Here is a 22,607-nt window from a genome sequence, read left to right on the forward strand (position 1 = left end):
CCTGGCGGCGGGGGTGAAGGAGGCGCCGCGGAGCGCGCACGGGCGGGCTGAGGCGGCCGCGGAGCGGGGCTGGCCGCGGCCCTGGCACGGCGGCGCCCGGGGGCGGGAGCCCGGCGGCCCGGAGGAAGAGGAGGGGCGCGCTGGGGGCGCCGGCGGAGGTGAGCGGGAGGCGGCGGAGAGCCTCCCCCCGGCAGCCCGGCGGTTGTAGGGCGGTGGGTGACAGCGGCGACGGGGGGCTTTGTGCGGGCTTCGGGGGTTTGGGGGCGCTGGGCGCGGGGCACGGTCGCGGGGGGTTCCCGGCTGCTCGCTGGGCTCGGGGCGTGCCCGGGGTGGTGCCCCGCGGCCGGGGGGAACTGGTCGGGGGGCGGACGGGGCTTTGGGGAGGGTGCGGGCAGAGCCCCGGGGTGGCGGTGGGGCAGAGCCCCGGCCCCCGGCTGTGCCCCGTGTCCTGCTGCCGGCGAGCAGCGAACAAAGAAGGGTGCGAGAAGCCGTGGGCAGCGCTCGCGTGTGAAGTAACACCCCCCCCACGCACACCCGGAGCCAGCGGGAGGGAAATTGGGCACGGGGAGGGCTGGGTGGCGAAACCGCGCTGGGGGGACCCCTCCCGAGAGAAAGGGGAACGCTTGGTGGTCCCCGGAGGGACCGCGGGGCTCCCTGCGCCTGGGATCGGGGAGGCTGCTGTCATGTCTATTGTTTCTTAGGTTGTTTTCGTACGCGGCTAATCGTACCTTTAAACGATACTCTCCAAAAGAGCTTTTTGGATTAATTTAATAGAAGGAATGATAGCTATTGACTTTACTCTTTGTTGTCTGCTTTGCAATTGACTGAATTACGGCTTGCACGTAGGGTTAAAAGTGCTGTCTCCTTTATTTCAGGGCTCTAGGGGATGATGTTGTCTCTTCTGACATCTTGCGATTGAGATACCTGAGAACAGGTTCAGTAAGGATCCCGGTTCCCGAAGAGGACGCTTACGAACGTACTGAAATAAGAAGTTGTAAACGCTCTTCTTTTCCTGACATGTGTACCGCATAAGAAACCATAATCCGAAGCACTTCTCAGACACTTGGCCAGATGTACGAAGCCTGTCTGCAAAGTTCTCTGTCCAAACTGACCGTTTCTCAGTAAATAGTGCATACCCGCGCGTTTGGGATGTGTATATAGTACTCTGAAGAAAAATCACTTTCTGTGTAAAATTCCCAGAAGGAACGCTTTATTATGGACAGCTTTTTCTGGATTTACATCCAGAGGGATTAATGCCTAGAGTTGAAAGGCGTTTAGTGTATACCAAAAAGCTGGCTTTCCCTCAGTTTTTCCAGATGTATTGTCTCCCCTGTATACTGGGAACATACACAACTGCATAAACTACAGATGTAGTCATGGAGCTGTATGGACTTTTGAGCCATAGGAGAAGTATTGTTGAGCCCTGGTATCAGACACTGCTTCATGATGTCAGCTGAACTGTGATTGTGTTATACTAATCATAATAAAGCACCCAAATGGAGTGACACCCTTTCCGAGAAGAGGCAGTTTACTTTCACGAGGAAGGTTAACTGATTATCTTAACCTCTGTCAAGTTCTGTGCAGAAGATCTTTCTGTGCAAGATGAACGCGTTTCTCCTTGTGCTAAGATGTTGAAGGTGTACTGCTGCTTGTGACAAATCCAAGAGAAGAAGCTTTATAAAATGGCTCAAACCAGCTTGCTGCAGGGAAAGCAGTTTTACTGTAGGGAGTGGGTTTTCCACAAGCTTCAGCACTGCCTCCAGGAGAAAGCTAACTGCAGCAGTAGTGCTGCCAACAAACCATCTCTTGTAGCAAATTCTGGGAATAATACCGGTGTTGTCTCTGGGAAAGGAGCTGCCTGGGGTGTCTTGTTGGTAGGAGGGCCTGGTAGCGGGAAGACAGCCCTCTGTACTGAGTTACTGTGGCCAAGCTCACCTGCAAACCTGCAAAGAGGCTTACACCGCCAAGCTCTAGCCTTCCATTTCTGCAGGGCCCAAGACTCTGACACACTCTGTGTTGGAGGGTTCATTAGAGGTTTAGTTGCACAAATCTGCCGCAGTGGACTGATCCAGGGATATGAGGACAAACTAAGAGATCCTGCCATTCAAAGTCTCTTACAACCGGGGGAATGTGAGAGGAACCCTGCTGAAGCATTTAAAAGGTAAAAATAAACAAGAAAATCCTACCCAAAGTAAAACCCAAATAAAAAGCAATGCTGTTTTCTATTTAGGTTTTGCTTCCAAAGAGTCTAAGATGGTTTAAAACATGGTTGTCTCTTGGCTTGTTATCTCTATGAATTACCCTCAGAGCTTTCACACCCCCTGTGGAAAAAATGAAGTTTGTCCTTATAGCTGACATAAATAAATGTTTGCTTTTTAAACAAAATTTACTATTAATAGTGAATTTATTTATGTTTGTATAATGATACCCTCAGTTGTAACTGGGGTTTTGGAAAGACTTTGAAGTAATTGACTTAAGAGTGGATGACAGCTAGGATACAGGTAGGATGAAGTCAGTGGCCTTCGTGTGCCATAAAGGTAGGGCAGTTGTCCTTCACAGACCTGAAACAGACCTTTCAGGACCCTCTGAAAAGCTTCCAATGCTGTCCTCTGACAAAGAGGAAACTGGACTAATGGATCTCTGGGTCTGATCCAGCACACCAGTTTTATCTTTGTCTAAAAATATGCGGTAGGAAAATGTCCATTAACTCCTGGTGTTACTTCTCACAATGTGGATGGATTTGCCAAGACTTTATCGCTACTTACACAAAAAGTATTGAGTGGATCAGAAACTCATCAAGAGGGTCTGTCCTGCCCCTTAGAAGGTTTGTCAGCTAAAATGAATGAAAATATTTATTATGTAGTGCTCCCTAACAAACCAGTGTCTTTTCAGTATGTCAGTATTGGGAGTTGCATTTTTCTGAGGGTACTAGTGAGGGTGTATATAAGCATATAGATCTGTAGATGCCTTAAAAGAGTCTGCCATCTTGAGCATGGTATTCACAAGCGTGTGTCTTATCAGTAGCTTATTCCTTTGGGTCACTATGAAGGAAAATTCAGAAAGGATAAGGCTTGTCTCTAGCAATGGAGCTTCTACTGATTTTGCTGGTGGTGTGAAACTTTCCTGGGTTGTTAGTTAAACTGGAGTTCTGTACTGTTGCAAAGTGACTTAACTTTCTGTGGTGCTTAAGGTTTAATGGATGATGTTCATAGTATAAAAAAGAAATCCCATCTCATTTTATTTTTTTCCTGTCTACTAAGGCCGGGTAAACAAATGAAGAGGTGGAACTGTAGCACTTGATCATACTGTCATGGTTTGGAAAAGAACCTTCCAGTTCAGGTGGCTGTGATATCCTTGTCTGGTAAATAAACAGGATGCAGGTCTACATTGTGTCTTAAAAGCAAAACAAATAGACTAAAGTGAGATTATTTCTGGATTTTTTTGTTTGTTGCTAAGTGAAGATGCAACTTCTAACAGCTATTAAGGCCCTCATTTCAGAAGTGTTAAGCCCTCTCAATCTCTAATGACTAAAAATGGGGTGAAATTAGGTGTCTATAAACAGAATAGCAGACTCTCTGTCTAGCTTTAGGCAGTCTTTTGAAATCATGGAAGTGGATTAATCTGGTGAATAAGAGCCTGTTTACATTTAAAAGTCTATTACAAAGAAATCTTACTAATTTAGAGCAAATTCTCTCTAAGAGCCTGAATCTTGCCTCTGCTCTAAACACAACTGCCTTGCTTTGAAGAACAGGAGTTAAGAAATGTCTTTAGACAAAAATGCAATATAGAAATATAAAAGATAATTGCAAGTCAGACGTAGCTTTTTAGATAAGACTGTTTTATGAATGCATGGTTTAATGATAGGCTATTTGAGTATTTAGGTGTTTATATGGGATTCTTGGGTTTGTATTGGAGAAATGAGATGACAGCGTTTGGTACTATTATCTCCTTTCTCAAATTTTGCAGCAGTGATTGTGAACTCTTACCGTTAGGCTAAAAATACTTGCAATGTAGTACCTCAGCTTTGATCAAGGATTTCTCTTTATTTATTTATGGCCCTTCCAGTACTCCTGTGTTGCCCACCTGCCCTGATCCCTTGCTCTCCAAAGCAGCTGTGGTAGCTGGTGTTTATCTTCCTATTTCAGATTTAAGGGAGATGAGGTGTAAGAGACGAGATGCTTTCCTGGCAATTGAAGTTTTCAGCGCTATGGCAAGGGACCAGGAGGTGGCTGTTGACAGCAGCACCGCCGGCTTGTTCAGCTGCCCGTATGGTACAGCCACTGTCCACAGACACGAGGAACTTGGTGACTTCCCCTTGCCCCCAAATGCCTTGATTGCTTTTTAATGGAGCTGTTTTTAATATATAAAGCAGGGAAGAAATGCTTACCAAAGCTATAAACTAAGTATTTTTCATGATTCCTAAGACCTGTCAGTGAGCATTCTAGCCTGGTGTGGTTTCATAGGCTTCCTGTTAAATTTAAGTTGTTGCAATGGGAAATGAGTTTTAGGAAGAATTAAGTCAGCTGATTGCCTTTCACATTGTGCAAAGACCCTGAAACAGTATAAAACTCCCACCTCAATGCTCCATTGATTTTTACCTTATTTTAATGTTCTCTTCTTCAGAAGGTGAGACAGACCTTTCTTGAAAGGCACTGTCATTTTTTTTTTCTCTGCATTGCACAGCTGCACAGCTTTGCACAGGCCCTGCTACATGTTCATGGCCTAAAATGGAAAGTCTTGGCGTTAGAAGAGCTAAACAAGGTTACACTATTCTGGTCTTTGTGCTAATTGTCCTAGAAATAGTGAGAAAGAAGAACTTTCTGGTGCCGTGTAAAGAGTCAGTTTATACCACGTAACATGCATTAGTCAAAACAGTGAATCTTTGGGGGAAGAATATTTTAAACAAGTTTTCAGCAACCCTTGCAGTCATAGCGGTACATGTGCAAGCGATTACCCAGGGAGTTAGAACTTTTCTCCTCCTATTTGGATGTCTTCTCTTAAAATTTTCTGATGCATTTACAATCTTGAATTGCCCTAAAAATTCTTCAGGGTCAGATCTTACAGAATTGCAGACCTGGAAGGTGTGCTACATACAAGTGTATTTAGCATTTCTGGCTGCTGACAGCTGAGAGAAGGAAGTGCTGTTGTGGCACTGCTTCTGAGACACTTCTCCAGCCGTGCAGTTCAGGAGCAGAAAACATAAGGAGAGCAATGAAGCCTCACATTGACTTTTTAGGTGAAAACTAAGCAAAAAAGTATGAAGGAAATGGCCAAGTGTATTACATACTCCAAAAGGCAGAGGTAACAATGTGTTAAACTGAATGCATTTAATAGAAAAAGGTCTATTAGGCTATTCCTCCCCTTTTAAAAAGAAAAATCATAACCAGAATAACCTGAATTTTGCCAGACTAGGTTGTGAGTGGGGGTTGTTTTCAGTTCTGTTGGAACAAGGTCATGCTGGCAGGAAGGAGTGCGACTGGAAGGAATACAGGCAGCTGTCAGTTATCCAGGGCCACGAGGAAGCAGAGGAAGTCAGATATGAACCGACAATGAAGTACTGAAATTGTTTAAACTAGTCTTAAAAAAAAAATAAAAAATAAAGCCTCAGTTTATATTTTTTTGGAAAAAGAGAATGGCATTAAACTGCGTCAGGCAGCAGGGGAAGGCACACCTGCCTCGTGGGGCTGCAGCTAGGGTTAGTGGCGGAAGGCAGAGCTTGGTTAATTCACAGCCCAGAAAGTGGACCAGACTGGAAGCATAGAACCAGTTTACACCACGTAGTGATTTCTTTTCCAGCCAGTGCTCTGAGTTTGAAAGCCCTCCAGGACCGGAGCTCACGAGTCGGTTTCGGGAAATTCAGAACGAGAACAGCTGTCTGTTAAATAACGCCGCATGGTCAACCTTGTGCTAAGCTCACTTGTGGTGTGCGGCAAAAGTTTCAATTGTGTAGTGCTTGGGTGAACCGATGATATTAATAAATCCCTAAAAACTGAACTTCCACATCTCCCAGCAGGTTGGTGCAGGTGGAGATGCTTTCCTGTCACTCTCACAAAGTCACTTGCTCTCCTCTGCATGCCTTCTCAAGGAACTTCAAATCTTGTGAGGTTTTGCACATTGGTGTTTTTCACATGCTAAACTGGGTCAGTTAGGTTATTGTGCAGCGTTCCTAAACTTTAGTATTAAATTATATCTATACGATAATTTAAGTGTATGATGATCTGATCAAAGAGGTGTATGCTGTGGAAAAACAAAGCTATGAATTCAGATTTCTGCTTATTTACATTGCTGAGATTGCATTCCCATGCAATTACCTGTGCCAGATCAGTAGGGACCCAAGAAAAGAATGATAAAATAAAAGCTGCTGAACACATTTGTTACTGTATAAGAACTTGATAGAAGTTTTCTTAAGCTGATACAGTATTCTTTACCAAAAACGTATATGGCAGAAAAGACACCATAGACTTCACTTATTCCATGAATGGTGATACAAAATTAAGTGTCATGGTTCTTGTTGCAGGTTGTCAGGCAAGCATGGCTTTTCTTCTAACTCCTGGTGTGTGCTACTTACTTGAAAAGAAAACTCCCAGAGAGTTATCTAAGATGAATAGGTGAAGAGTCATCCACACCAAAACTTTAAAGTAACTGATGGATGTTGCAGTTTCTGTTGCCTGTGTGTATACCTGTGGTATACTTCCTATGTGTGGAGAGCACAGTGAATTTGCACTACAGTGGAATATGACCAATAACATTAGATGATTTACAGAATGAAGCAGTTCTATAACTCTGTGGCATATGCAAATATCCACAGACCTGATTGTAATATGTGTAAGAGGTCACGTAAGGTTTTATGCTGACAGTCAGTTTGAAACTGTGGTTTATCCTGATGAAAATTGAAAGCCTTCTTGTGTGAGTCATTGGTTTAGACAGCATTAAAGTACAACAAATCTTCTGCCAATAGCTGTTATCTATGTGAAGTGACTTTGACCAGTTTGTGGGAGAACTCTGAAGGACTGAGCCTCTGGTGTTTTTATAGTTGGCAATGTGATGGAAATCTCATAGCAGAACTTGGTCTAAAAAAAAAAAAAATAACGTAAGATTGTCAATCAATGATAACAAGCATTTCCATCTCCCTTCAGCCTCCTTATGTGTGTTGGATTTCCATGCTACTATTTGTTGTTTTTTTTCCTTCTGTTCTACCACCAAGAGTGGTATATGGTCAGAAAGCTGCAAAATCTAGGTGTTCAGAAGATCTTTAACTTTTATCTAAATGATAAGGGGAAACAAGTATTATTTCATGTTCTAGGTTGTTTTTCTGAAATTATAGAAAAGCATAGGTTTGTTCAGCAAATGTTCTGTGACAGTTGTCCAGGGTCTTTAAATCAGCAGTACTGGAATGCCATTTTTCTTGCCTTTTATTTAGCACAGATGAAGGAGAAGATTCAGAAAATGAGTTATATGTGGTAGATGAAACATGAAGAAGCTGTTCTTTTTGGAACTCCTTTTACTATCCTTGAAGCCAGTAATATAATTATCATGGATCGTGTAGACTTTATTGAGCAATTCATTAGTCAGCTTTTCACTGTTGTGGAGTAACCTACTATTGATTGCAAAAGCTTAAACATTTTTTGGAGTATATCTGAAAAGTTGAGGGTCAGCTCATCTTCCTTCCTTTTCTTTCTTTTTTATTTTAACCATTTACTTTCACGTTATCTTTAGCTGGTAGAAGGTTTCAAGTCCACCTTAACGACTGAGGCAAGAGATTAGAGTACCCTGACTTCCATGAAAGCAAGAAGGGTTAGTTTTCAATACTTCCCTACAAACTTTGTGTTGTCCTTCCTAGTGAATTAACTGCCGTACGTGCTGCTGTTTGCAGCTGGCAGAAGCATGGAAAGGACATATAACTTCTGACAGTTTCATTGACACCCACGTTTCTGCAATTTCTGTGAAAATAAGCAATATTTGTTTTGCTTTGGAGGTGGTGAGGTGGTAGTGTGTCGTATTCAGGCTGCTTTTTTCTTTTCTAAGTGTGTTTAGTAAGTCTGTTCCTACCATGAACTTAGGAGGCATTGAAATAAAAGATAAACTGAGGGGCAGCACATTGGAGTCAGAGGTATTTGATCTCAGGCTACTGGAAACTTGAAAGCTGCTGGACTTTCTACCAGTTAATACTGAATTGCTAACATCATGCAGAACGCATGTTTTTTGTATAAAAGAGATGCCGTGACTTTTCTCTTCCAGGTCTCAGTCTCTCTGGAAGTGGTCTGCACCTTTTTCTCTGACTCCTGCTGTCTGCAAGGCACTGCTACACAGGCTTCCTGCTGCCTCTGCAGCGCCAGTACCATTTTGGTAGCTGTAGCCTTGCCACAATTACAAGGTAGTATGAACAGGGATCTTGTCAGACTCTAATTTCATGGAGCTATAAATGGTAGAAACAAAGCCGAGGACTAACTATATCCCATTTCATAGGAAGATCTGAATACATAATGAAATCATTTACAAGACCCTTTAAAGAAGAAAGGTTTTAAACTTCACAGCGTGTTTATTCATTTACCACATGTAAAGTTCAAATGTGCAAGTAACTGACTTCCACCTAGAGAGGGAGGCTTGGAGGGGACCTCAGAATGTCAAGTCCCTCTCTTTGTCCCAGATAGAGGCCACCAAGTCTGAGAGATGCTTGCTTTATCCACTTTTATGCTTCATTGCTCTTTCCAAAAAAAGAATTCCCGTATGTCTAACCTGAGTTTTTCTTGCTGTAATCTATTGCTATAAGTTTGTTATAACTTATGGTATTCACCAAGACTTTGAGCATAGATTCTTTCTTTTCTTTTTGAGACAGTCGTTTACTTACTTGAAGGTCTTCCTTCCTTTCATCTTCTCTTTCAGGTACGTAATGCTAACTTGTTAGTCTTTCCTCAGAGGTCACACCTAGGAATGTGATATTAAAAAAAACCCTAGCTAAATAAAGTTCTCTGTATGTAGAGGGAAATTTCATTAGCAACATCTTAGATATGTAAATATGTAACATTCTACTTCCATACTTTCCCAGAATTTTGTCTGTTCCGACATCATTCACTTACACTTGACTAGAACTGTGAAGCAAATTGGATCCTAGCCCAGAGTAGCTTGATCTGGTACAAGATTGAATTCTGCTTATAATAGTGGCCATAAACATTTTCAGTTAAAAGCAAGCTGAGAGAGCAAGTCAGCTTGTGTTAGATATCTTTCTGTAGATTTCCTGTGATTGATGCATCAGTGAATTGTTCAAGATCTCAGCACCTACAGCTTGCCAAAGGAAGAGTGCAAGCACAGCTCCAGCAAGGGAGGGTTTCATCTCATTTTTGCTTTCTAGGGGCAGTGAAAGAGTTGTGGAGTGGGACAAACTTCCATTCTTTCTTTTGAAATTGTACCATTTTGTATCATTAAACTATAAGAGACGGAAGAATGTACCATTTCTTTCTACTTTCCAGGGAATTAGGAGGAGAATTAGATTTGATTGCTTTTGCAAGTAGTATAGAGATTTTTTCAATTCAAGATAAAATTTGTACACATGGTATAAAAAAACCATCTGAAACCTTTCTTGTGTTATTGTATTGACTGTTACTGATTTCAGATAATCAGTGAGCTTTTGTAGAAGGTACTGTATTCCCTTGCAGTCCTCTCCAGCGTTTTAGAAAGCTTAATATTGCCTCAAAATTTAAGTACTTTGTGATACCTTTCTCATCATCCTTCTCTTAAGTTCATGGAACAAACAGATCACAGCAGTATTTATTCCCTCTGAATAAAGTTGGCTGCCTTCTCTTGCTGTGTGGAAGCATTGCTTACAGTTTTTCTCTGGAAGGCATCACTGCTGCTGCCACCTCTTCCTCTTCCGTGTACTTCAAACTAAAGGGATTAGGTCTTAAATGGTGGAAATGGGTTCTAGGTAACACATCTGTGATTTGCAGAGTACATGTAGGAAGATATATGGAGTAGCCTTCTAAATTCTATCCCTCTCCTTTTTTAGGTTTAAACTTGGTGGTCCATCCCATGTAGTCTTCTGCCTGTGCAAGTCTTATTTTGAAGTAGGGTGTTGGACAAAAGCTGAGTGTTGGAATGACATTCTTAATTCTGTGTTATTAAAGGCTACATTCATAAAAAGATTCAAGTCTTTCCACTTCTTGAAAATTTTAAGACTGTCAGAGGTAGTCATGCAAAACTTAAGGAACATGTGCCTCTTTTTGTCACTGACAGTAGTGGAATAATTATAATTTGTTCTTAACATTTGATTTCTGGTGAAGAAACTTGGTGTCAAAAATTCTTACCTTCAACACCAAATGGCAGAGGGACTGTTTATTTAACAAATGTTTAATAAACTTTTTTTTTTTTTTCCAGCCCAACTTCTATGGGTCCAATCAGAAAGATTGGATGGTTTTACTCGTTAGCTCCCTAGTAGATTGATGTTCATGCTGTGGAGGCTTAAATTTAGTGATCATGTAGGAGAAACATAAAATATTAAAGCGGCAGGCAGCCTTCACAGCACAAAGCCTCTTCCTATCCTTCATATGAAGCAGCTACATGTAAGCTGATATCTGCAAGATCAAAAGGTCTTTTGAGATCTAATGAAGAAAAATGGTGAACAAGACAGTTTGTGTGAAAGAAGTAAGGAACAGTACAAAAAAATCTATTACGCTGAACTTTAATATTGTCTCCTGTGTGGTGGTGCACTTTGAAGATGTAAACAACTACAGTGGATGAATGTTAAATGTGTGGTAAAATGCTGCTCATCTTCAACATAGCTTACTAGTTGCAACAGTTCAAGTAATTAAGAATACAGTCTCTGTGCTGACTTTCACTTTCGTGTGGTCTGTTAATTTATAAGTATTTACATATTTGTGTCATGTACATTACAGAGACTTCCAGTAAACAGACCATTTGCCTACTTTTCAATTATTCATTAACGTGATTTATTTTATACTCAGAAATTAGACTAGAGGCAGGACACTGATGGAAAATCATAGTGATTCATGAGTAAAGTGAGAAATGAGATTTTTCGAAGAACATGCAGAAGATGTTAAAAAGAACCTGCTAGCTCAGCTTCTACTTCCAGCTTGGTGAAAGTCAAGTTCTAGGAGGTGGATTGGTATTTCAGAAACTCAGTGTTTGGAGAGCACCTTGACTCTGGTGGAGCTTCCACTTCTTAGCACGTCCACGTAATGGGTAACATGCTTTAGACTCTTACCAACACAGGTTTTCATAAAAAAAAAAAAAATGCTGTGTTCTCATGCTCTACACTATTAGAATGTTGAGCATTGTCTGAAGCTTAAGCACTTGGTGGCATGTTTCTCTTGAGGCTTTTCCCTTAAATCTGTGGAGTTAGCAGGTCACATAGCAGCAGTTAGTGTTTCTGCAAGAGCACGTTGTATGTTCTTCTTTCATTGTATGGAAGCTCTGCATACAGACTGAACATAATACCACTTAAGGTTTTAACCTTTTCAGTTTGAATTACCATAAGAAAGTTTCCCTAAGGCATTTTAATAATGACAACTCACATAGGCCTTTTTGTCTTCTACTTCTATAGGCATTAACATTTTGCCTTTAATCTATGTGGCTCAGTCTTAAACCTTGCAGGTTTTCCTATAAGCTGTTTAGTTAGATGGACCTTCATAGCAATTCTCACTTGTTAATTATTTCCCTTCCCTCCTGTTTTCTATGCACATGGTCATAGCTTGTGCAGGGGTTTAAGTTTCTTTTCTTTTTTTCCTTTTTAATGAAAAAATGAAAAGGATTTGGAGGATTGTGAACTAGAAAGGACTCAGTGTGTCAAATATACTGGGAAAAGATAGTATTGAAATATCTCCTTCTGAAAGTGTTAGCGAAGCCATGCATTGAAGAGGTTTCAGTTTCTGCTATGTGATGATGTGTGCAATGCACTGGGAATGCTCATAAACCTTCCCCATGCTTTAAGAGCGGCTGTGTTTTAAATAGTTGATGGAGAAACAGTCAGTGATTGAAGAATTACTGCTCAAAAAATAATTAGGGGTGAGCATGATTTAGAAAAAACATGTATTGAACAGCTATATATATACCAATCCTTATTTCAAAGGTGTTGCAGAGGAAGTGTTGCAAAGAATGTAGGTGTGCAGGTTCCTGGTACACTCAAATGACATCAAAATGTGGTAGAATAGCATGAAAGAAGAACTGCAAATGAGATCAAGAGAAGAAAGCAAAATAGGGAAATTTACATAGCTGATGGAGTGAATGGTGGAAAGCAGTTGCAATCAAAGTTGTGTCCCTGGTGCGTGTTTGCTTCTGCCTTCACACGTTGGAACAAAATGTCCTTGTTTTGATAGAAGGTGATCACGCTTTTTGGATCAGTTTTGGATACAGTTTTTAAATGGGCAGGAGTGGGAATAAAGGATCATACGTGAGCAGACTTTCAGACCAGGGGTCATTGTGACATCTTTTCCTTTTTCTGTTTGTTTTTTGTTTCATTTTGCTTTTTTTTGTGTACTAATGGGAGTTGCCAATAGTGGGACATGTGAAGAGGAGGAGAAAAGGGCACCCGTCTTGCACAGAAGCAGGCCTGTGTGCTGAAGGTCGGAGCTATCTTGGCAGATGGAAGAGATTAGGAGGAAGGGGGTGTTACAGCAGCATCTTACTTGAGGCTATTTGAAGAATCATAGGCTTGTCCTGGAAGAAACAGAAAACTTTTCAGAAGATCCCATTAGGTAAAGGAAATCTGAGCAGCATAGAGATGACAGTAACAAGTAGGTATGAATGAACCTCGTGAGCAAAACCTATCGAGGGATTACAACATCACCTCAGTCTTGTAGCACCTAATTAAAAAATCTTGGTTTAACTGCACTAGCTCGCCTGCAGTGACACAAATCACTAGTGTCTATGATTTCTCTCTACTTCCATGAAGCAGAGTTCAACGGAACAGTGCAAAAAAGCTGTATTTGTAGGCCAAGCATGGCTGATAGGTGGAAAGAGAAATTGTCTTAACATGGTTATAAATTGCCCCAAGTTAGGAAAGGAGTATTAGCTCTGCCTTCTCTACCAGATAGAAACTTAATAGCCAGGCAAATAATTTAGGTAAGGATGTTACAAACTGTTGGGATAAGTTGCCACCTTCTATTTTAATTCATGATAAAGTTGCTATTCACAGTGAACTTCTTTGTTGGTGTATAAATTGGTATGGGGGGGGGGGGGAAGGAGAACTTAATTTATTTCACATTGTCTGTTACAGTTAAGGTTAAAAATAGATCTTACTAAATACAAAGCTCTAGAATTGCTTCCAAGGCTAAATGCATCACCACTGCGAGATAATAGAATCAGGTTCACGTTGTGCTAACCTGGCAGTGGTTTTGGAAAGTAAATTACAAAGAAGATACAGAAAGGATCAATAGGAGATTTAGAGTCGAGGGAGTTTAAGAGAGTCAAGTTTGGAGCTGGGAGAGGGGGAAAAAAAAAGCACCAGGTAATTCATACATGCACCCTGAATGATGCAATAGGAACATACACTTTGGATTCTGCTTCAGGGAATATGGGGAGAATAATTTTGAACGGGACATATGAAAGCTGTTCTCCCTCTGCTGCCTCTTCAACTAAGACAGTGCATCTAAAGGTTAGGACAATCCTTTTGACTTGAGAAAATAAGATGGAAAAGGATCCATGGTGTAATGCAAATATAGAAGGAAAGCTGTCTAAAGTGCATGGCTGGTAAGGTAGGATCTTAACAGCTTTTCATCTGGTATTTGTGCAGAGGATTTTCTGGAAATGAGGTCGGACAGTATAATCCTGTGATCAGTGCAACAGTTGAAGCATGGGGTATTTTACGATGCTGTGCAAGAAATGAAAAAGGCAGGTCCAGAGCAACCTGACGAGGGAAGGACCGAGATTTCAAAACGTTTTTTGGTGTTTATCCTGGTTCCAGCAGGCAGGCAATTCAAGACCCCCCTCTTCTGAAGAAACAGCTCGCTCCTGCAGCTCCTCTTCTCTGCACATCCTAATCAGCAATGCAATTTTATCTTCTCAAATCAGATGTATAGGAAAAATCTAATTAACTTTAGGATTGTCAGACTTAACTGGAGTAATAGCTGTGATTGGTTTTGTCTGCATTGATTCTGCATTATGCTGTTGTCTTGTTACAAAGTCATGGAATAATAGAAATATGACTGGCTGGACAGTAACCTCGGATATATATAGCCTGACAAAAGCCACACAGTTGAAGTATCCAGGTATCCAGTGCAGTTTTCTACCTGTCCCATCTGTTGGGATTCCTTGTTTCAGTTTTGTGGCTTGCATTTCTCTCATGACAACAAATACAACCCTGTACATGGAAAGCAGGTCTGTCTCTTCAGTTGTTTATGTTCTGCATACATTGAGACGCAAGAAAGAAATGTCATTGTCTGTCTCCAAAACAGAATAATACCAGCAACTTAAAATGCCTGTTAAGCTACAAGAATTTGTATTCAGTTGTATATTAATGTGTTCAGATAACACTACTCATAGTAAAAGCAATATTTGATTAACAAATAGGTTAATTGTTATGACTAAGGGACCGAATAGTTAATGAGGAAAACTGAAAAGACTATATTTCACTTTGCTGTACCTTTCATTTCATAAATGATTTAAAACTAACTTTGCAATTTTAATATATTCTGTTGCATATATAAATTTGTTAGTTTTTCTTATTATGGTACCCTATTCCTACCTGTTTCATTTCAGTCATAGACTTCTGAATATTTACAAAGCTATTATCCTAACTTTACAGGTATAAAAAATAACGTGCAGAATGGGTATTCTCTCATTTCAACTAATAACAGATTATAGGGAGTCTGATTTGATGCTTTCATCTCATACATTTGATATAAAATGCAGTTTCTTTGATGTTCTTCTTTTAAATTAATTTAAAGAGACTGAGTTGTGGAAAGAAACAATGAGAATGTAATCGATGTTTAATGCAAAAACAGTGATTTTGACCCTAACAAATGAGATCTTTTAAACAACACGTGGTGGATGACAAATCCCAGGGGTAAATATAAATAACAGCATCTTAGATAATTGCTCAAAACCTGGGGATGAAGGAGGAGAGGAAATAGGGTATTGATATAGGGTCATGGGACGGACAAAGAGGAGGATGAGAGACGCAGTTAATCAAATGTCTTTGGTGTCTTTATACTAATGGAGAAAAAGTATGGGGCATAAACAGGCAGAACTGGAAAACTTAGTACACAGTCAAGGTTGATTTAAATACTATTAAAGATCTCTCAGGATAACTTGTGTGACTGGTATGTTTAAAAAAAATGTAACTTGTTTTGGAGTTGCTTTCTATATATCATACACTTGCTTAGAGTTATAGAATAAACTAAAGCTACTGTAAAGTCAGTGAATAAAGAAATATGCTACATTTGGGGATGGTTTTGCGTATATGATATCTACTTAAAGGTTTGTAGAAAAAGTTATTTTTACTGACTATAAATAAAACTCCCATACCAGACCATCTTGTATGTCTTTAAATTTACCTGCATTGGCAAAGTATGTTTATTGTTAGCAACTGAGAGATTCCCTCACCTCTAAACCACATCCTCCTGAAAATGTGAATGTTTTTCTCTATCAAACCAACAAGATCAAGTAAACTAAGCTTCTTTAAGAGAATAAACGAAATTATCCAAAGCAAGGATTTGGGTGAGGATGTCAATGTAATTGAAAATCTTGAATTGCCATAACAAATTGGAGATGAGCATCAGCTGGGAAACAAGAATCTGTTAGTGACCATATTTCTAAGGTGAAAGAGGAGACGACTAGTGGAGAGACAAAAATATGCTTCAAGCAGATTGGAAAGAACTAGCTGAGAAAATAGAAAGGCAGCTTTTGGCGTTGGTGGTTATGAAATGATTTTAAATGTGTGAGGTTTAGAAGAGAAAGAGAAAGAACAAACTAAAGCAGTGGACTTAGGCCTCAGATAATTTGTGGGTACGACCTTGTGAAGACAAGTATAAAGAACAACAGCAATTAGCTGGAAAGAACAGCAGAGTCTCAAAGCAGTATATGAAAAGTCCAGTTCAGTGAAAATGTGCTCCACATCATTCATGTGTTAAACCCAGGAACAAAGTCTGCAGAAAGCAGATCGACTCCTGCATATGAATGTAAAAGAGTAACATGAAAATGAGGGTAAAAGATGACCATATCCACCAAGCGTTGGTCCATGGTTCCTAGGGGAGGAAATAATGATAGCTCTGAGAAAGCTGAAATGTTCAGTGGTTATGTATTTTGCTCCCCCCACCCTTTTTTTTAGCAGTCATTTCGCAGTCAGCCAGCTAATAATTAAAACTAGCAACAAAGAAGTAAGATAACAGATAAGCATAGCATGGACAGAAGAAAACTAACAAACAAAAATAGTAGGTGAGATGTTTTCAAACTGTTCAGTCTGAGTTGTTACTGGTTGTCTTCAAAGGACAGGTTATCTTTCTCAGGATGGCAGAAAATTTGGACTTGAAAGAAAAAGATGCCATACTTTGTAAAGGGACAGAAAGACATTGGGAAAGCGTAGGCATTGTCAATTGCCTACAAAATGCCAGGACAATTAATCAAGCTATTTGCAAGCAGCTGGAAGGTAAGAGTTGAAACACCAGCTCACATGGTGTGACACGGTTTGTTTTTAACAAACCTGATCTAATTTCTTCCTGTAGAAGGCAATAATAGTACTTGTGGGGAAGGGCAAACCGTAAGTATAATTCTGACTTCAGAAAGGCCTTGATATCTTTGTGATGCTCATGCAGCCAGGCTGTGCTGTAGGGAGATCTGTGCTGGGCTATGTGCAGGAAGATTGGAGTACCTAGGGAGCAGCTGTCAGTAGGTAGTTCACTTTCCATCGGACACGGCACATCGTGCTGGGCTTCATTGAGGTCTGTCCTGCATCCGTCTGTCTCTTCGGTGTACTGGCTCCTCAGTGAGCTGGCTGGCTGAGCAGGGGGAAATGTTCCGAATTTTGGCCGTGACAGGTTTGTGGATCCACAGGGTACCGGTGGTAGCACAAGAAATACTCAGTTCAAAGGTTAGACACATGGGGAAGGGGAAGACTTCCCTTCTGCAGGGCTATTGAAGCACTGGCATAGATTGCTAGGGGAGACAGAGCATTGATTGCTGCAAGTCAGGACAAGGTCTGTCGTTGCTCCAGCCGTGTGTGGGGAAGTGGCCTAGGTGGCCTCAATCGCTGAGAAATAGGTCTGGGAGTTCATGCAAAATAAATTCCTTTTCCATACTGCGTGTTCAGGAAATTCTGTGCAGGGTTTCCGTACGCTCCTTCTCTGTGCCTTTGGTAGGGACACTGACGTTTTTGTGTCAGATTCTGAGCAATCAGTACATGTTGCGTACGTAAGCAGACGAGGTGAATAGATTGTTTAAAAATATGTAAAGAGTCAACCTGCTCATGGTAGCAGGTGTGACTGATTTCAGCCACAGTTGTCTTCCTTGTATAATATCTGAATTGTGTGCAAACTGTTCTAGGCAGTCCAACTATTACAACTAAAATATTTGCTCTTATGGTTTATATTTTCTGAATTATCTAGCAAATCTGCCAGTAGATCCACTGGCTGCCAGTGCTTTATAGAAAAAAACTCACCTATGTTATTTGTATGAGACAGTAGGAGGTCTCTAATCAATACGTAGGGGTCCAGCACGCCCTATGTGTGTGTGACTGATGGTGCTGGTTGTATGATAAACTCTGCTTTTGTCAGGCCGGATGCCCTGGAGCTAGCTTTTGTGCTCTCCTTGTGGGACTACAAATCTGCTTTACAATTACAGATAAAATTCAGGTTACCAGAAGACACTGCAGAATCAGGTACTGAATTGCACAGCAAGCCTTGCCTGCTGTTCCTAATTCTCCACTCTGAAAAGCCCAGGCCCCAAATCTACATGCATGCACTGGAGCTTTCCTAATGAGTGATTCTCAGTGTCCTTCTCTTTTCTACTTTCTGCCTTTTTTTTCTGCTTCCTTGCCTCATAAAGCTTTCTTTTTTTGTAAGACTGCCTTCAGTTGGTTAGAGGTGCTAGAGCTGGTTTGCCTTTCTTTGCAGCCTGTGAATGAATAATTCACTTAAAACAATAATCTGGATTACGCTGTAGTCCACGAGTGTGTATAATTCCTGTATTGCACTTAGTCAGAAAGTTGTAATCAGTTGCAGGCATGCTTTTATCAGGCTGAAAAGTGACAGAACAGCTACCTCAGTCATCTGACCAAATGAGTAAGTATGTACACAGGTGTGCACACAAAATCAAGCCAGGTAACTTCTCTCTGACAAGGAGCAGCTATTGGACTTTACCATCAGAATTTTGCTGCAACTTGTAATTCAGAAGCGGTGTAATCATTTGTCGGGATGCCTCGCGATCCAAGCAAGTGGGCTGCTGCTGTCAGTGGTCCATAACACACAAATGCCTTGTTACAGGACAAAGTAGAGCTCACTAATCTACAAACAGTGCTACAAGAAATTGGGGAAGATACTGGTTTTCGTGTCTATATTTTTTCCCTGTGTGAATTCTGTTGCTGAAAGTTTTCTCAGGAAGAGGTTAATATTTCATCAGCTGAGCAGCTGGAATTGTCAATTTTATTAGAAGTGAAATTTACCTTTGCCTCTTTTATTGTGACCTGTGTCCTCCCATGCAGTTTGGAAAACAAAAGAAAAATTCAGCTCCTGGCTTATGTATGCGTTTGTTGAAGTCTCTAACAATGTTTAACAGCTTTATCCTCACCGGCTTCATTCTTTTCAATGCAAATGGCCAGCCATGGGACGCACAGTTTTAACAGTTTACAGTCTGCTAGCTGACCACTGGATTATAATATACAAATGGGCTCGTGAGACAGTGGGGAGTGAGGTGGGGTATTGCAGTCACTTGTGGAAATTTTGTAAGTACAGATGATAATATCTGGAGTTTTGCAATATGTCTTATATTATTATAGTGAATTTTAAATTTTAAAGCATTTATGTTTATTCCATAAGCAGTGGAACTCATAAAAGCCCCATTGCCTGCAGCTTTGTGCCCTTAGATATCCTTAGGTACCTTGCAGTGGTTCGGACTCCCCCTGCAGTGTCTGTGATGTCTGTGTAATGTAATTCCTTTCAGGTGTGCCCTGGGGAAGATGGAACTTCTGCTAGACCTAATTCAGAGCCAGCAGAGACAGAATGGGTTCCTGCTTACTGTGCTTGGGACTCCAGCTGGGCTGCTGTGTATGATTTTTATCAAAACAATTTCTTATGTTGCTGACAAAAATTACTGCAAAGAAAACGTAATTGGCTTACTTACAGTTTCACTGATGGTATACTTCATTTTCTCTATTTTCTGATACAACATAAATGGAAATGAGCATCTTAAAAATTGCATAGCAATCTGCTGTGATATATCACGTTGGTGTAAGTCACCCATAAGGAGAACGATCATTTGCTTTTTCCAAAGATTGAGACTAGTGAGAAAAAACTTCTGCTTTATTATACACTTGGGTATTATTAAACTTTATGTACATTTATATAAATATATCCATCCAGTATATATATAGGCATCTTTTGCTGTTTTTTAAATCTTTGATAGTTCTTTAGATCAAATTTAATTTTGTAGCAAATTCTGCAAGGCACTCTTATCGTGGCAAGGACAGCACTATGTGCAGCCTTTCAAGTAAGGTGAATATTTTATGAGGTTCTGTTGGCAATTTTTTGCCCACTGAACAATACATTCAGGTAAAATTCAATACAAATTTGCTGATACCGGTTAATCAGCTCCATCTTTGCCAACCCTCTTTTTCCAATGTGTTATGGTGGTGGTTTTTTATTTTTTTCAGTGGATATTTTCAGTCCTCAAGGAAGTGTTTTCCTGAAGTTGGCAGATAGTTTCCAGTACGCTGTGGGATCACCTACTGGGAGTATGGTTTCTTGTGACTCAGAGTAGATGCAAGTGGTGTGGCATTAGTATCAGCTTAACTGTAAATACCACAAGGAGACTGTCTCACTGGCAATGTCTACTGCTTTCCTTGTTGAAATACCAACGATCTTCCAAAGAGAGTATGTAGAGATCTCTGCAGCGAGGGTTGTGGTGCTCTCAAGAAGACTGCCAATTTAATGAAATACTAAAACGTGTAACAGAATGGAGGAGACAGATTTGCTGAAGGAGAATATAATAGCAGCCTTGTCTGACAGGCATCAGTAGCCATCACTGCAGAGCATTTAGCAGCATTTGGAAACATCACTTTGGGAAGAACTGCTTTACTTTTTTTGTGCTCACTGCAGGCTTGACAAAATAACAGCAAAGTTTGGAAGAGGGCAGTAGACTTCGCTCTGTAACATAGGTGAAATCACTAGGTTTTTGCTCTGCCTACACAGTATCAGTTTCACAGTGCAAAATGGTGCAAACCACCTGGCTAGAGGGCAATGTGCATCCCCAGTCTTTAGTCTGCGTGAAGCTGGCTCCCTAACTAGAGCTGCTTTTTTTTTTTTTTTTCTCTGAATATGTGCAAGTATGTTGCCTGTTTTTAAAAGCCTTCTTCAAAAAGAACAAAGCTTGTAGATGTTACATATTATACCCGTTATACATAATCACAGGTACTTCTCTGGTGGTTCGTCATGGTGTCAGTGGCTGTAACTGAAATACAAGTGCTCAGCTATAACGTGGGCAAGAAAATGTCTCAAAAGGCAATTTTAAAGAAATGTCATATTGATGTAGAAAAAGAAATGTAAGAACAGCAGTAACAGTTAAACAGAATGTCCAAATTCGTTTGTATCATCATGAAATCTGAAATATTTTGTCTTTTGGTAAAAGTAGCAAACACTCAGACAAAAGTAGCAAAAACTCAGACAAATACTTGATCTTTGTTCTTCCTAGCTTGCTCCTTCTGGTTTGCCCAGGAGACGAGTTTTGTACAATTGCTCTGTGTGTCTGCCAGTAGTGAACACTAGCAGCTGGCTAGAGAAAAAGGGACCCTTCTGGGGTCTTGTGGGATAAGCTCTGTTCGTGCTGTAACAGATGCGTCCCCACTTATATTCTTTGATAACTCTGACTTTCCAATACACCAGAGTCATTCAGATGCAGGGCACATTCATAAGAAACGAAGCCTTATCATTCCTTCTGCTTCTAGGACTGCTCATTCATTGCTATTACATTAACGTACCATTGTTACATGGCATATTTCCTTTTTTGTTTTTTTGTTTTTTTTTAACAAGTATGTGTGTTCTCCTGGGACTCTCTTTTCAGTCTTTGTGGACACCGCTGCTATCCTGCTACTTTGTTCTGCTGTGGCTCAGCATTTTTGTGGATCCAGGCTAAAAATCTGATGGATAATCATATGCAGCACTTCAGCTTTGCTGTTATATATTCCTTCCATATGTGGAAAATGATATTTGCGTGGGTTTGGTCAATTCAGAATTCAGTAGCAAGCCTGAAGAATTCTGTGGGACGGTTCATTGTTCTGAGAACTCAGTTTGCTCGAGAGCACAGAAGATGTCTCAGCTCTGCATAAATAAGTCATTATCTTATGTTGCCATTAAGATGAATCCCATCATTTAAGATACCTAATTGTGCTGTTTTCTCTAAAACCTTTGTATTTTTACAGAGTGATGCATTTTAGTGTTTAAAATCCAGATTTCTATTTCAGAATTACTCTGTAGCAAGGAGTTGCCATGTAATGAGAACCATATTTATATCTGTATTGGATGTAAAAGTTCTAAAGATAAGGCTGCTGTTATCCTTTCAGAAGGTAAAGGAAATCAACTTCTCTTTTTTGAGTGGCACTGTGCAAATTAAGCAATCTGTAGATGAATCACCATTCACGGAAGTCCTTTAATTAATTCTGTGTTGATTGATGTAATTTTCATATGCAAGCAAGATACTGCAGGGAAGTGGGGGTTTGTAAGTCACATTATGGTAAACATGACAGAACTTCTGGCTTCAGAGACTTACCATCTCTGAAGAATTTCCCTGTTATGTTACTTGGCATCTACCCTGAACCCAGAGATACGGGAAGTCTAGACAGAATAGAAGTTTATCAAATAGCTCCTAAGGGCAGTTTCACAGAACACCTTATCAATGTCTTGCCAATGCCATAATACAGCTGTAAGCCATTTGAAGTCGTCATTCCTCATTTTATGTATGCGTATGTACATACATTTTTCCTAGTGGAAGTGAAGTTTCAGAACCTGCAACCACTGTTTGCTGCAGTCAAGGAGAGATCTGAGAGGATGTGATGTAGTGCTTGCACTATTTCTATTACATTATTCCTTAGACATTTGCTCTTATTTGGAGGCAGGATGAACTTTTGATTTGACCTGCTGTAGGAATTCAGCAGAATAAATCAGTTTTTCTTGGTATTCCCACCAGGTAAGTACTAACACAAGAACACTGTCAGATGCTCCCAAGGTATTCTGTAGGCGTTTGAGGAGGGTCACTCAGATTTTAGATGAGATTTTACTGCAAGATACCATTACCATTTTATCACATCACGAATAACATTTGTTCTTGAAAACTAATTTCATACAGAGACCGATGTGAGGGGAATATTGGTTTTGATAGAAGGAGAAACGTTGCCTTGACATTAATAGCTGAGGGGGTAAGGCAGCATTCTGCTGGGGGAAGTGCTGGAAAAT

General features: G+C 40.5%; 1 protein-coding gene across 1 annotated transcript in view; it reads left to right on the forward strand.

Annotated features, from left to right (window-relative positions):
• Nucleotides 1–22: 22 nt before the first annotated feature.
• Nucleotides 23–22,607, forward strand: part of ANKRD50 (ankyrin repeat domain 50) — a 41,762-nt gene continuing 19,177 nt past the window's right edge. Inside the window, exons 1-2 of the mRNA XM_035326393.1 lie at nucleotides 23–158; nucleotides 876–2,161. Coding sequence (XP_035182284.1) covers nucleotides 1,683–2,161 — 479 coding nt within the window. The 5' untranslated portion in view covers nucleotides 23–158; nucleotides 876–1,682. The remainder of the gene's footprint in view (nucleotides 159–875; nucleotides 2,162–22,607) is intronic.

Source organism: Oxyura jamaicensis, chromosome 4 (assembly GCF_011077185.1).
Source record: "Oxyura jamaicensis isolate SHBP4307 breed ruddy duck chromosome 4, BPBGC_Ojam_1.0, whole genome shotgun sequence".
NCBI classification, from domain to species: domain Eukaryota; kingdom Metazoa; phylum Chordata; class Aves; order Anseriformes; family Anatidae; genus Oxyura; species Oxyura jamaicensis.